The 12,255-nt window shown below is 35.8% G+C and overlaps 1 protein-coding gene across 3 annotated transcripts; it reads right to left on the bottom strand.

Annotated features, from left to right (window-relative positions):
- Window positions 1–1,955: 1,955 nt before the first annotated feature.
- Window positions 1,956–7,488, bottom strand: LOC125258515 (aurora kinase A-like). 3 transcript variants are annotated; one of them, XM_048175499.1, is made up of 11 exons: window positions 7,422–7,488; window positions 6,344–6,385; window positions 5,812–6,087; window positions 5,473–5,715; window positions 4,652–4,852; window positions 4,401–4,495; window positions 4,210–4,260; window positions 3,587–3,968; window positions 3,308–3,487; window positions 2,541–2,680; window positions 1,956–2,259 (listed from the first exon to the last, which is right to left on the bottom strand). In XM_048175499.1, exons 1-10 carry the CDS (start codon window positions 7,471–7,473, stop codon window positions 2,547–2,549), a joined length of 1,656 nt encoding a protein of 551 aa, XP_048031456.1. In that variant the 5' UTR covers window positions 7,474–7,488; the 3' UTR covers window positions 1,956–2,259; window positions 2,541–2,546. The 3 variants fall into 3 exon arrangements, with proteins under 3 accessions (XP_048031456.1, XP_048031455.1, XP_048031457.1); XM_048175498.1 differs by having other exon boundaries at window positions 2,567–2,680; XM_048175500.1 differs by lacking the exon at window positions 2,541–2,680.
- Between the last annotated feature and the right edge of the window lie 4,767 nt (window positions 7,489–12,255).

The following is a 12,255-nucleotide window of genomic DNA, read 5'->3' as shown; positions in this document are numbered from 1 at the left end:
TTAAGACATAGTTCATTAATACTCAGAAACCGGCCATCAGAATTCAACAAGTGACGAACTAATAATATCAGACTCAAACCAATGTCTAAAAAATAAAGATTTTTTTTTGGTGTGTGATATACTTGTTATTCCATATAAAAAACGAGCGAGGAGAGAAGTTGTGCTTAAAAGCCAGACACCACGTTAAAGGACTTGCCTGTGAAAATTCGATAATTTGAGAGGCATTTTGTTAATATCAAAACTGCATCTAAGAAAAAAAAAATTATACCACCAAGTTGTTTAAATAAATGGTTAGGGAAAATATTTTAACCAATTTATGTGCTATTCAAAGTTGTAAAATCAACAACATTTAAACCACCCTGATCATATGGAATGCATAATATATTTTTCTTTAAATAATGAGGTTTGTTTTTCCAAACAAAATCAAAAAATTAACTTGTCAAACTCTTTGGTATAATGTCTTAGGTACAAATAGAGCTTGGGAGACATATGCAGATCTTGACAAACCTTCAGATTTAGACAGTAAGACACGACCATAAATGGACAAATCTCTGTGCGACCAAGAGTTCAATTTTCTTTTTGTACTGTTGAGAATTGGATGAAAGTTAAGAGAATGACCATAAGATTCATCTTTACAAAGTTTGACACCAAGATATGCGACTACCTCCTCAACAGGGATTCCATCAATTTCATCAAAGTTAACACTTTTAAGTGGAAATATCTCACATTTGCTAACATTAAGGTTGAGACCAGATACCTTAGAGAAATTATTTATGGTACCAATCGCTTTGCTAACCTCTGCAGCAGTTTTTTTTAAAAGAGTGTTGTGCCAAAAATCTTGAAAGAAATTCATATTTACGTAACAAGAAAGAACCTGTGTGATGAGCAGAAAAAGAAACGGAGAGATTGGACAGCCCTGTCTAATGCCCCAGAGAGAAAAAACCTACCAGAAGTCCCATTAATCATTTTAACAGAGCTGCTACATTCTGTGTACAGGGTTGTGATTGCCTTTCTAAAAAATTTAAAGTATTCTAATGTTGCAAACATGAATTTGTGCTCCACTGTATCAAAGGCTTTATTAAAGTCAATAAATAGTATTAGGTTGACATCATGAAGAAGGTGACTGTAATCAATAAAATCAAGAATAAGACCAATATTGTTGCATATATGCCTCCCTTTCAACCTGACTGAGACTGATCAATTGGAATCCAAACCTAATTTCAGCCTGCTGCTGGCAAAAATAAGAGAAAACAGTTTGGCAGTGTTTAATAATGTTATAGGTCTCCACCCATCTAGAGATAGAGTATCCTTATTTGGCTTCGGTATTAAGGTAATTACACCCTGTCTAAGAGATGGAGGTAAAATGCCATTCTTTATAGATTCATTAAACATTGCTAAAATAAATGGGCAAAGGGCATCTTCCGGTTTGTATTTCCACAGCGATCTCTTACATATTTACGTATTTCCAGGTCTCCTGACATCTGCTTTAAATATCACAATGCTCATGATAGCTTTCATTAACTCTACAACAAGTAAATCAACTTCACCAGCTAATTATTCTTTGACTGAGATGCCAAAGAAATATACAGAGTAACCGAGAAAACCAAGTTCAAAGACAATTTATAAAGATTTGCCGCGCGAATAAGTTGACAGAAAAATAGTCGCGAAGCTTCTTATAGTCAGAGGAATGTTGAGGAACCATCAAAATAAAGTGTTAGCAGATATTAAACAAAACCCTGAGAGTTAGTTGACATGTAGTTGCAAAGTTATTTATAGTTATAAAGATGTTAGTATGGATGTGTCTAAAGTGAACCACCGAAATAAAGTGTCCCCCTTACATTAGCATTGTGTGCAGAAATGAAATGTAATGAATCAATGTTAAGTGCTAGTACTGAAACTGATCTTAAAGGAATGGTGCACCTGTTTAAATAGAGCAGACTGTTTAAAAGCGTTTCTCCTTTTGTAATTATTGAAAGCATTTATTCAAAGGGATCATATACAGATTATATATATATACATATATACAGATTGGTCATATAAAAAAGTGCTAAATAAATAAAGATGTCTTGACTTAAAAACAAAGCAAATGTGTCTGTGATGAACTGATGTCTCGCGGTCTCTCTGTTCTCGCTCAGACGTGGACAGGCTCTGATCTCTGGTGTGGCGGCTGGAGTTCCTGTCAGGTTGGGGTTGGTCTTCAGGCTTCGGGTCAAGTCTCGAGCTCAAGTCCTCCACCAAGGACAGCAAGCATGTTATTTCCTATCCAGTACAAAGATTATATGAACAAGTCAACTCATGAATGTTTTTAGAGCTAATTTATAACAGAACTGAATTCTGTTTGCATCACTGATTCTGTTATTTTCCTGTTTGAAGCCGCTTTGAAACAATCTGTATTGTATAAAGCGTCATATAACGAAGGTGACTCGACTGGACTATAACAAGAACATTACAATGAACACAAATTACAATCTCACTACAAATCATCCAGAATTGAAGACAAATGATAATAATCCTACTCTGTCTGTTACACTTCCTCACACCTGAAATCACTGATGGGGTGAATCTCCTGAGCTTCTCCAATCTAGATCATTTCTAATCCACTTATCTTGTAACATCTGCTCTAATGTCGGCCGTTTAGTTGGATCCCGGGTTAGGCACTGGCTAATCAGATCTCTGCATTCTGTACAAATTTTAATAAGGAGAGAGAGCTGGTTAGTCATGACCATGTGACTTGGCATCTATGAAAACAGCACCTACAACATGATTAATATCATGTAAAATGTTCCTTATCTTTACTGTAAAAGTGAAGTATGTAGTTCCTGCGACACTAGTGGCACCTACAGCGGAATTACAAAATAAAGCATATTTTCGTAAACCCTTGCAAACGTCCCTTTCGCGCATCGCGTCTTCCACAGATTAAACAGCTCTTACCGGTTCTCGTGAAGGCATGTTTCAGGTCCAACATATTAGGAATACTTTTAGCTGTGTTGCATTTGTCTTTATGAAAATATATCGGGTGCATGAAGATGCTGTATGATACTGAAGCTGCTTTGTAGAATCACAAATACTCTGTTCGCTTTGACCCGTTTAATCTTTGATGCTATAAATGCAGCGAGTTTTGGCTTTCACTGCTGTAACTAAAGCTGAATTTATTTTCCCATGACTCCGCCTGCTACAGTAGCCACGCCCCAAACTCTCGCTATACATTGAGCTATATATGAAAAAATCTTACATACTTCACCTTTAACAGTTTCTGTGCAGAGCCTTTGCTTTACGTTGATCAATGTTATCAATATTCTTCACTCACCTTTGGATAAGTTGGAGTTCCGAAATGTAACTTTAGCTTGTACGATTCCCATTCCATCCCTAAAAGGAGAACACGTGTTCACCATCTCGTACAACAACACTCCTAGAGCCCAGACGTTCGCTGCGACGGCGTGGAATCTCGGTTCTGTGAGGACTTCAGGTGGGCAGTAATCCGGTAATCCTGTGAGCAGACATTTGCACATTGTTGAGAATTTTTTTAAAAGCGTCAAATAATCAGTAAGTCTCTACATTCAGGTTTCCACACTCTCAAAATGCTCACCGAGGTATACGTTGCTCTCGTAGCCATCGCTACTAAACAGCTGACCGCAGCCAAAGTCTATCAGCTTGAGCTCGAACGTGTTCTTCTTCAACAGGAAGTTCTGCACATGAACATCATTATGAAAAACGCCACGCTCAATGCAGTGTTGTACTGCCAGCACAGCCTGTCGCATGATGACCCGTGCTGTTGTTTCGTCCAGTTGAGGATGACGAATGATGAAGTCCAGCAAGCTCTCGCAGGGTTCAGGGAACTCCATAACCAGAGTGAACTTTCGAGGATGTTCAAACCAATTGTATAGTTGTATGACGTAGGGGCTGATGGGTTCTCGCCTCATCATCAGCAGCAGCGCCACTTCTGTAACGAGAGGTTCGGGATGCCCAGGCTAGAGAAAAGTAGTCGACAGAAGGTTAGTTGGGTAAAAATCTGAAGAAAACATTTTTTTAAATGTACTTTTCTTTGATCTTTGTAGATGTGTTCAACAGAGCCTTTTCAGCTCAAAGTTATTTGGTGTTTCTAGGCTTATTTGTCTATTATATTTACACTTAATGCTTCCTACAGGTGTATAAACTACAGAAATCAGCACTTAAACAACTAAACACACATTCAGGTTTCGGCCAACTTACAATATCAAGATAACGGTTGTTGTCAGTCTTGCGAATCCGCTTGATGGCAACCTGAAAACAAATAATTTCATTAACGGTAAAAGTATTCAAGCAGCTGACCTTGCACCAAGTATTAAACCATCTGTTAAATGTCTTCAATATGTTTTGATGCATGCAAGAGCAAAATGTTTGTACAATTCACTAAGATTTACCTTTTTGCCATCAAATTTGTGTCTCCCCTCGTACACCCTGCCAAATCCTCCGGATCCAATCATCTCTCCCACGTTAAAGAGAGACTCAAAGGACTCTGAAAACAAACAGAAAAATATGAGCTTGCTAGAAAATTGTTTTGTATTGAAAATATCAGTTCTGCTTGTGGCGAGAAAATAATATTAATATTCTCTGAAAACAAGACAACAATATTGTTTAAAATAATGTTGGAAAAAAATGACTGGCGATTTACCTTTCTTTGTCTTGACTCTGGAGTGATCAGGTGACGGCTCAGGATCAGGTGACGACTCCAGATCTGCTGGAGGGACAAAAGGCTCCACAACATCCCCAGCACTACTGTGGCAACAGCAGCTGAAAGGACTCTTCATGGCCTTCCACAGCATCTTCAAGAAAGATCGAAATCCTTTCCTCTTCCTCCTTTCTGTAGGTTTTTCTGAAATAAAAGAAAAATAATGGAAAACAATTATTAGAAACATCTCTGACCTCAAATTAAGCAATGATAGAATGACATAACTTATATTTTACTGTGATATTTTTAGCTGTAATGTTGCAAATCTAAAGTAATGGAAATATTTCCTATATTGACTTCTGCTTAATGCCTGCATAAATGTCCCAAAAACATATTTTACAATATTAATAGTCATTTTATTTCACAATTATCACTATATTTTTCTTAATTTATCTGATCTTTCATTAAAAAGAGGACACATTCAGGCTTCATTTGGCCAACTCTGGCACATGTGGCACAGTTCTAGTTATGGCAAAGATCATGAGCCACATCTTAAAATATGTTTAATATATATATATATATTTAAATAAACATTGATTTTTATTAAATCTTATTAATGACATAACCAATTCTGCAATACTTGCCATGACAGCCATTTTGACAACTTTGTGTGTATTTGACAATTCATGTGCAATAAGTCTTAAAACAGAATTGTTTTCAGGATCGTATGCTGCGTGAGAAGCGGGTGTTTCGGGTGTGTGTCAGACAGCACAAGTACCATTGATCTGTACACTTTACACGGCCCAGCCTCATTTCAGTCTCACCTGTTGAGCTCTTCTTCACAGGAGGAGACTCCATGGCAAGCCTCTGCTGTCTCCAACTCTCTAAAGTCACTGTTGGCTCGACAGGAACTTGACCTGGCAGCGGAGGGTTCATCCACTCTTCGAGGCTGTCGCACCTGGACAAACAGCGTTTGCCACAACTGCCCTGTTCGTTTGGGCTCTCCGATCCATCACCGCTCCTCCTCCAACAGACGCTGTACGTGCCTCTGCTGCCCGCTGAGGAATCTGGAATATTTCAAACATCCAAAACAGTTATTTAATAATATCAGTAATCAATGTATTAACTGAGCCACAACTCCTTTAATAAAAGCTTATTCTGACCTCTGTGAGACCATGTAGCAGGTCTTTTAAATGGAGTGGATGGACGTCCGTCATCTGGGCTCTGCTGGCTGCCGCTCTGCCACTTCCTCCTCCAGTGATCCTGACCTGTGGACACAAAAACAGACTCCGAGGGCAGAGGAGTTAAATATCCAGGTAGCTCCTGGCTCAGTGTCTGGGTCGGGTCTGGCAGCGGATCCTGATGGCGGTCATCAGAACCGGGTCTCCAAACCTCCTGACCGGCCGTCTGAGAGGAAGAAGCTCTCCTGGATCTGGAGGCTGGAATATTTCAGACATCACATAGTTAGTAATGTTTTAATAATAATCAATAATCAATGTCAGTGGTCAATTACAAACTGGTACTATATTTACTCAAATTGAAAAGTTTATTTCATATGCATGGAATCAAATACATGTGATCACCTAATGTTAGCTGGGAAAATTGTGGGATCAAATGGGTTCCCTCACACTTTAACATTAAGTCAATCATTGTACAACATCATACCATAAAGAAATGAAAAACTAAGGCACTCACCTCCTCTTCCACCCCTGTGAGCCTTCGACATCCTCCTCCAAACTGCAATAAAAACAATACAAAATAAAATATAAAAAAGAGAATAAAACACAACTCTTCTCAGAAAAGAAAAGAAAAAGAAAAAAAAATAATAAAAGAAAAGAAAAAATAACGTAAATGAAACACCAAACTCCTTCTAATAAGAAAAGAACAATAAAATAAAACTGTCCTTAGAAATAATATGAACTCTTCAAAAAATAAAACTATGTATCCTCCGATCTCCTTCTAGAATAAAAGTCTCCTTGAAATCCTCCAAACAGCTTCAAAATCCGCACTGAAAATGCTCTGAAAATGTCTCTGAATTCGCCTCGTCTCTCAGTCAACAAACAGCGATCGGTTCGAGTTTGTATACAGTCAGAATTCATAACTCGCGTCCCTATAGCAACTAAAATTTGAATCACTTCAAAGTCACGTGTGTGAGCAGAGCGCGTGAGCGCGCACTGAATCTGAAAATTTATTGAAGTTACTAACTTAATTTTGACGTTTTCTTTAATACATGTTAGATTTATTCTTTCTGAACAATTATTCTTCCTATTATTTTTATTATTATAATCCGTGGAATTAAAATCCATCGTGTCCAAAATCTTAATTAGGCCAATTCACTCAAATAACCTTCATTCATGAACTTGTGAATTTATATATGGTCAGACACTTGCACGTGTCACCATTATTAACATTTGACCAAAAGGAAGCTCAAATGGAGTTATGAGGTTTTGACCAGCAAATTAAGCTATAAGGGCTATAAGTCAGTCATTAAAGCCGTATCTGAGGCGCATTACCGTTTCCATCATCTTATTATAAAGTTTACTGTGGCTATGCGGACACTCCGTTGTTGTTTTTCTGACATTTGGCCTAAAATCTCATGCTATTAAAGAACAAGCTGCTACACACAGACTATTTCAGACATTATTGACTATGACTCGATGACAAATGCTAGACTAAGACACTCTCTCCGCTCCTCAAACACTAGTTTTTATAGAGAGAGTTTTTTGAGTGAAGAAAACGCTGTACTTATTCAAACAAACAGTTCTTTACTTACCCTCATATTGTAAACAAGCAGAGATCTCTCTCCAAAGCGTGCAGCACTTCATTCACGATAGAGGCGGGTGGAGTTATGAGGTTTGACTGACAGTTGAAGAGCCAATGGAGTTACGAGGTTTAGTCACAAGCTATTTTTAATACTTTTCATTGGTTCAACATTTCAAAACACAGAGACGTAAGGGGAGACCAATAGTAATGATTTATGGAGAATAAGTAAAAAATAAAAATGATCTTTTAACTGGGTCATTCTACAGAAACGTCCACTTTTGGTATGAGAAAATGTCTTAAAATGTATTTCTTTTTCTAACATTTAAACTTAGACCTCATTATTATATTACACTTGGAATACACATAAATGACAGCTTAATGATTTTTTTTTTTTTTTTTTTTTTTGTTCATTTATTCAAAGACCGTTCAAAGATTTTTTGTGACTGGTGTTACCTTACTTCTCTGGCAATTTTAAACGTTTTTATGAAATATTATTTCTCAAGTTTTTCAGCACATGCAGTCAGAGTTTCAGAATAATAATGATAATGCAAAAAAATAAGGAGATTGTGTTTTTTTTTTATTTTAATAAGGTTAGTTAAAAGTGTGATTGAATGATGTTAATTCCATTGTTCAACCATGTATTTGCTATAACAATGAAAATATTTGAAAAACAGTTATAAACAAGTAATGATGCAATCCTTTAAATCTTAATTCTTGAGTGTAGCAGAATTCAATAGATGTAAAATTATTACCATGTCACATATGACACATTTTATTTAATGTGACAGACAAAAAACAGTAACATGCAATGAATCACCAGTGACATATCCATAAGACCAACAATCCTTATTCTTCAACTATAATTAAGTAGATGGGACTAAATTTTTACATTTGGTGTACAATCAAAGACTTATCATTGACACTTAGTGAAAGCAGTCAGTAAAAGATCATAAACAACATTTTAAAAATGTCTGTTAAATAAGCTGTCTGTAAAGTCGCTGCACTGAATTTAGCCAAATACCCTCAATTTAGCCATATCTGCCCAAAGGAGGATTAACAATGAGAAAGCATAGTTAGAATCATCTAATCTATTTTATGCAAAAGAACTTAATGAATAGCTTTAAATAAAGTTTATCTATAAACGGGTAACACCAGTGACAATTTTCATAAAAATTGTTTATATGTAATTATATGTAATTGTTTTAATGAATGTACAGATGTTATTTACAAGCGTATGTAGGCTAATTTACAAATGTGAGAGTTTTAGATGTTATGTAGGCTACAAAATGTACAGTTATTGTAGACAGTTTATATTATGGGAGTTTTTAATTGATCACGCTGAATATAGCCTGCAGGAAAAAAGTTCATGATCAAAACAATTTATGTTTCTAGCAGTGTTTTTATTATCAATGTTTAATTGAATAATTTCAGTAGTAATTTATACATCCACTACATTCACATATCCAGTCAGCATCTAAATTTTATTATTTCTTCACTTTTATGGTGCAGCCAACTGCTGTTCATAATGTAATGGTGTTATAATCTAATGTTGTGTGGAATGTTAGCATTATGATATTAATCAGGCGATGGGTTTTGGTTACCTCACCTCATGACTAAATGCTGCTGTTTGACGTCAATAAGAAACGTATTTACCTTTACTAGCAATGTTGCTCTTTTTCCACTAGATGTCAGTACAGCACAAAAATAGTAGAATGTTTAGAAAAACCACTGGAGCAGAATTGATGAGGTGTTCTGTAGTGTTATATTAAGTGTTATTTAGACTTACAGATTGATTTAATTTGCATATTAACTATCCTAGCATATGTGAAATTAGTATAAGTGCATCACAAATCATACTACAAGAATATTACCACAGTCCCTTATGCAATGAAAGAGGTGTTTGTGTAAAAATGTTGAAGAATGGGAGGCCATTTTTATGTCAACAGCAGATTTTATACTAAATGAAGAAATAATGGAATTAAATTATAAATTAGGGGGAGACCGGATATGGTTGTAACATAACCAATCAGGGATAAGCTTGGAGTCCTATGATAATCAGTGTTTAGCCACTTCCTCCCAGATCTAACTTTTATTATTAAATTGTAGTTTTGCATTTTTAACCTGCTAATTTCAAACCATTATGCTAATATGGCTGGCTAAACACTGGCTGACATGGGTGGGGCGGGTTGTAACACAAGTATTACAACCATCCACAACTAAGAACACTTTCTTTTTAATAATTTTACAGAATGTAGACAGTGGAAAAAAATGTTCAAAGAGGGACAGGTCAGTCAGATCAGTTGCAAAGAAAATGTTGAGAGCCAGTGTTGAGTATTCTGAACCTCAGACAATGAAATCTTTTATTTTGTCTGTATGGAGCCATTTGGTAACTCAAAGCCAAAGGAAGTGTGGGTAAAATGTGGACCCACCAAGCCTACACTATTTTTCTAAAACACTGATTTTTAACCACTGTTACTCTATAATTGAGAATATTCACACATAGACACACAAATTTACACTTTTTTTGGGTTACACTTTATTTTAAGGTGCCTGTATATTACAGTATAATTATACATTTAAGTACTGAGTAATGACAGTTAACTGCATGTACTTACTATAGGTTTAGGTTTGGGGTGAGGGTTTGGTTTAGGGTTAAAGGGTTGGTTCACCCAAAAATGAAAATTCTGTCATTAATTACTCACCCTCATGTCGTTCCACACCCGTAAGACCGTCATTAATCTTCGGAACACAAATTAGGATATTTTTGATTAAATCTGATGGCTCAGTAAGGCCTCCATAGCCAGCAATGACATTTCCTCTCTCAAGATCCATAAAGGTACTAAAAACATATTTAAATCAGTTCATGTGAGTACAGTGGTTCAATATTAATATTATAAAGCGACGAGAATATTTTTGTTGTGCCAGAAAAACAAAATAACGACTTATATAGTGATGTCCAATTTCAAAAAGCGTTATGAATCTTTTGTGTCGAATCATGATTCAGATCGCGCGTCAAACCGCCAAACTGCTGAAATCACATGACTCTGGTGCTCCGAACTGCTGATTCGATACACTGATTCATAATGCTTCTAGAATCCAAAGCTTCCTGAAGCAGTGTTTTGAAATCGGCCATCACTAAATAAGTCGTTATTTTGTTTTTTTGGCGCACCAAAAATATTCTCGTCGCTTTATAATATTAATATTGAACCACTGTACTCACATGAACTGATTTAAATCAGTTCATGTGAGTAACTGATTTTAATAACCCCGGTAGTGGGGTAGATTGTAACAAAGGCACAACATGTATTTGACATCAACTCATAAGGGCTGTGATTTTCTTTTACAGAGGTGTGAATTGGCGCTGTTGTAAACAAATACTTTGTATAAAAGTTTGAGCACTTTAGCTCAAAAATTAATTGAGTTACAGTTGCTGATTTAACCCAATCTTAAATGATTCAATTATATATGGATAATAAAAAACACTAGGTAATCATATTTTACAATAATATTTATTGAAAATGCTTAACATGCACTTCTCTTGCTCTCTTCGCTCCTCTGCTCTCTGTCTTTGCCAATACCTTTTGTGTGGAATAACATACAATTTCTACAGAGTATAGTAGGCTATGTGTACTGTGCACATTATGCAAATGTGTTCATGAATACCAGATGAACAGAATGTTCAATATACAACCAGTCCAGAGCACATGGCTTAAAATAATATATCCCATAATGCAATGTTTAACTTGACTTTCCATTTCCAGTGTGAGAAAGAAAGAAAGAAATATAGATAGATAGATAGATAGATAGATAGATAGATAGATAGATAGATACAAGGGCGTAGATTTGGTTTCAACATTGGGGGGGTTGAGCGTTGGTATGCTACCTGTTTTTTTTTTTTTTTATTAAAAAAAAAATCTGTTTTATGTGTAGCGTTATTGGATAATTTATTTCTTCTTTATCTATCTATCTATCTATCTATCTATCTATCTATCTATCTATCTATCTATCATAACTTTATGGAATTTATCTATAACCATGCATCAAATTCTAACATAACGGAGTGATTCTAAAAAGAAAGAAATTACGTTAAATATTGAAACCGCCAGTAGGTGGCAGCGATTCGACGTTTTAATAAGTGAGCTACTTAAATCGTTCATTCAAGCCAATTAGTTCAAAAGTCAGATTAATTAGGGAAGAAAACAAACACCAATGTGAATATTTTTGTCATTGATAAAACACTATTGAAAAATGAAGTAACAAAACAGATGGCTGTTTTGGTAACTGGTTACAGTTACACTGATAGTTGGCTAAATTGCAATGGATTAGCTAGCTAAAATATATGTGGAGTGTACCTAGCTATTACAATGTTTTCATACCTCCTTCTCAGTACATGCTTTATTCTTTTTAACATCCCTCTTTGAACAGAAGTTTAATATAGTCGGCTGGGCAACGGTTCTCTTCATTTTTTGGTGCTAACCGTGCTCTCCATTCAAACATTAGAGCTCCACTCGCGTTGTTTTGGTGAAAGTGCGACGCTCATTGGTTGGGCGTTACCAGTCGGTTCAATGGAAGGGGGGTACTTTTTGGACTAATTTATTATGACAAACTCATATTCGATTAGAAACAAAATTATTGTTACAAAATAAACGAATTATACATATGTTAGTATAGATCTACTGTGATTTTCATGTTGAAATATTGGAGGGGTTGTAACTGATGGATTTGAATATTATCCCCCCGCAAACTACGCCCCTGGATAGATAGATAGATAGATAGATAGATAGATAGATAGATAGATAGATAGATAGATAGATAGATAGATAGATAGATAGATAGATAGATAG

The sequence above is a fragment of the Megalobrama amblycephala genome, linkage group LG22 (genome assembly GCF_018812025.1).
Source record: "Megalobrama amblycephala isolate DHTTF-2021 linkage group LG22, ASM1881202v1, whole genome shotgun sequence".
Taxonomy (NCBI): Eukaryota; Metazoa; Chordata; class Actinopteri; order Cypriniformes; family Xenocyprididae; genus Megalobrama; species Megalobrama amblycephala.
Note: the sequence above shows the minus strand (reverse complement) of the source record. Positions and strands in the feature narration are given on the sequence as shown.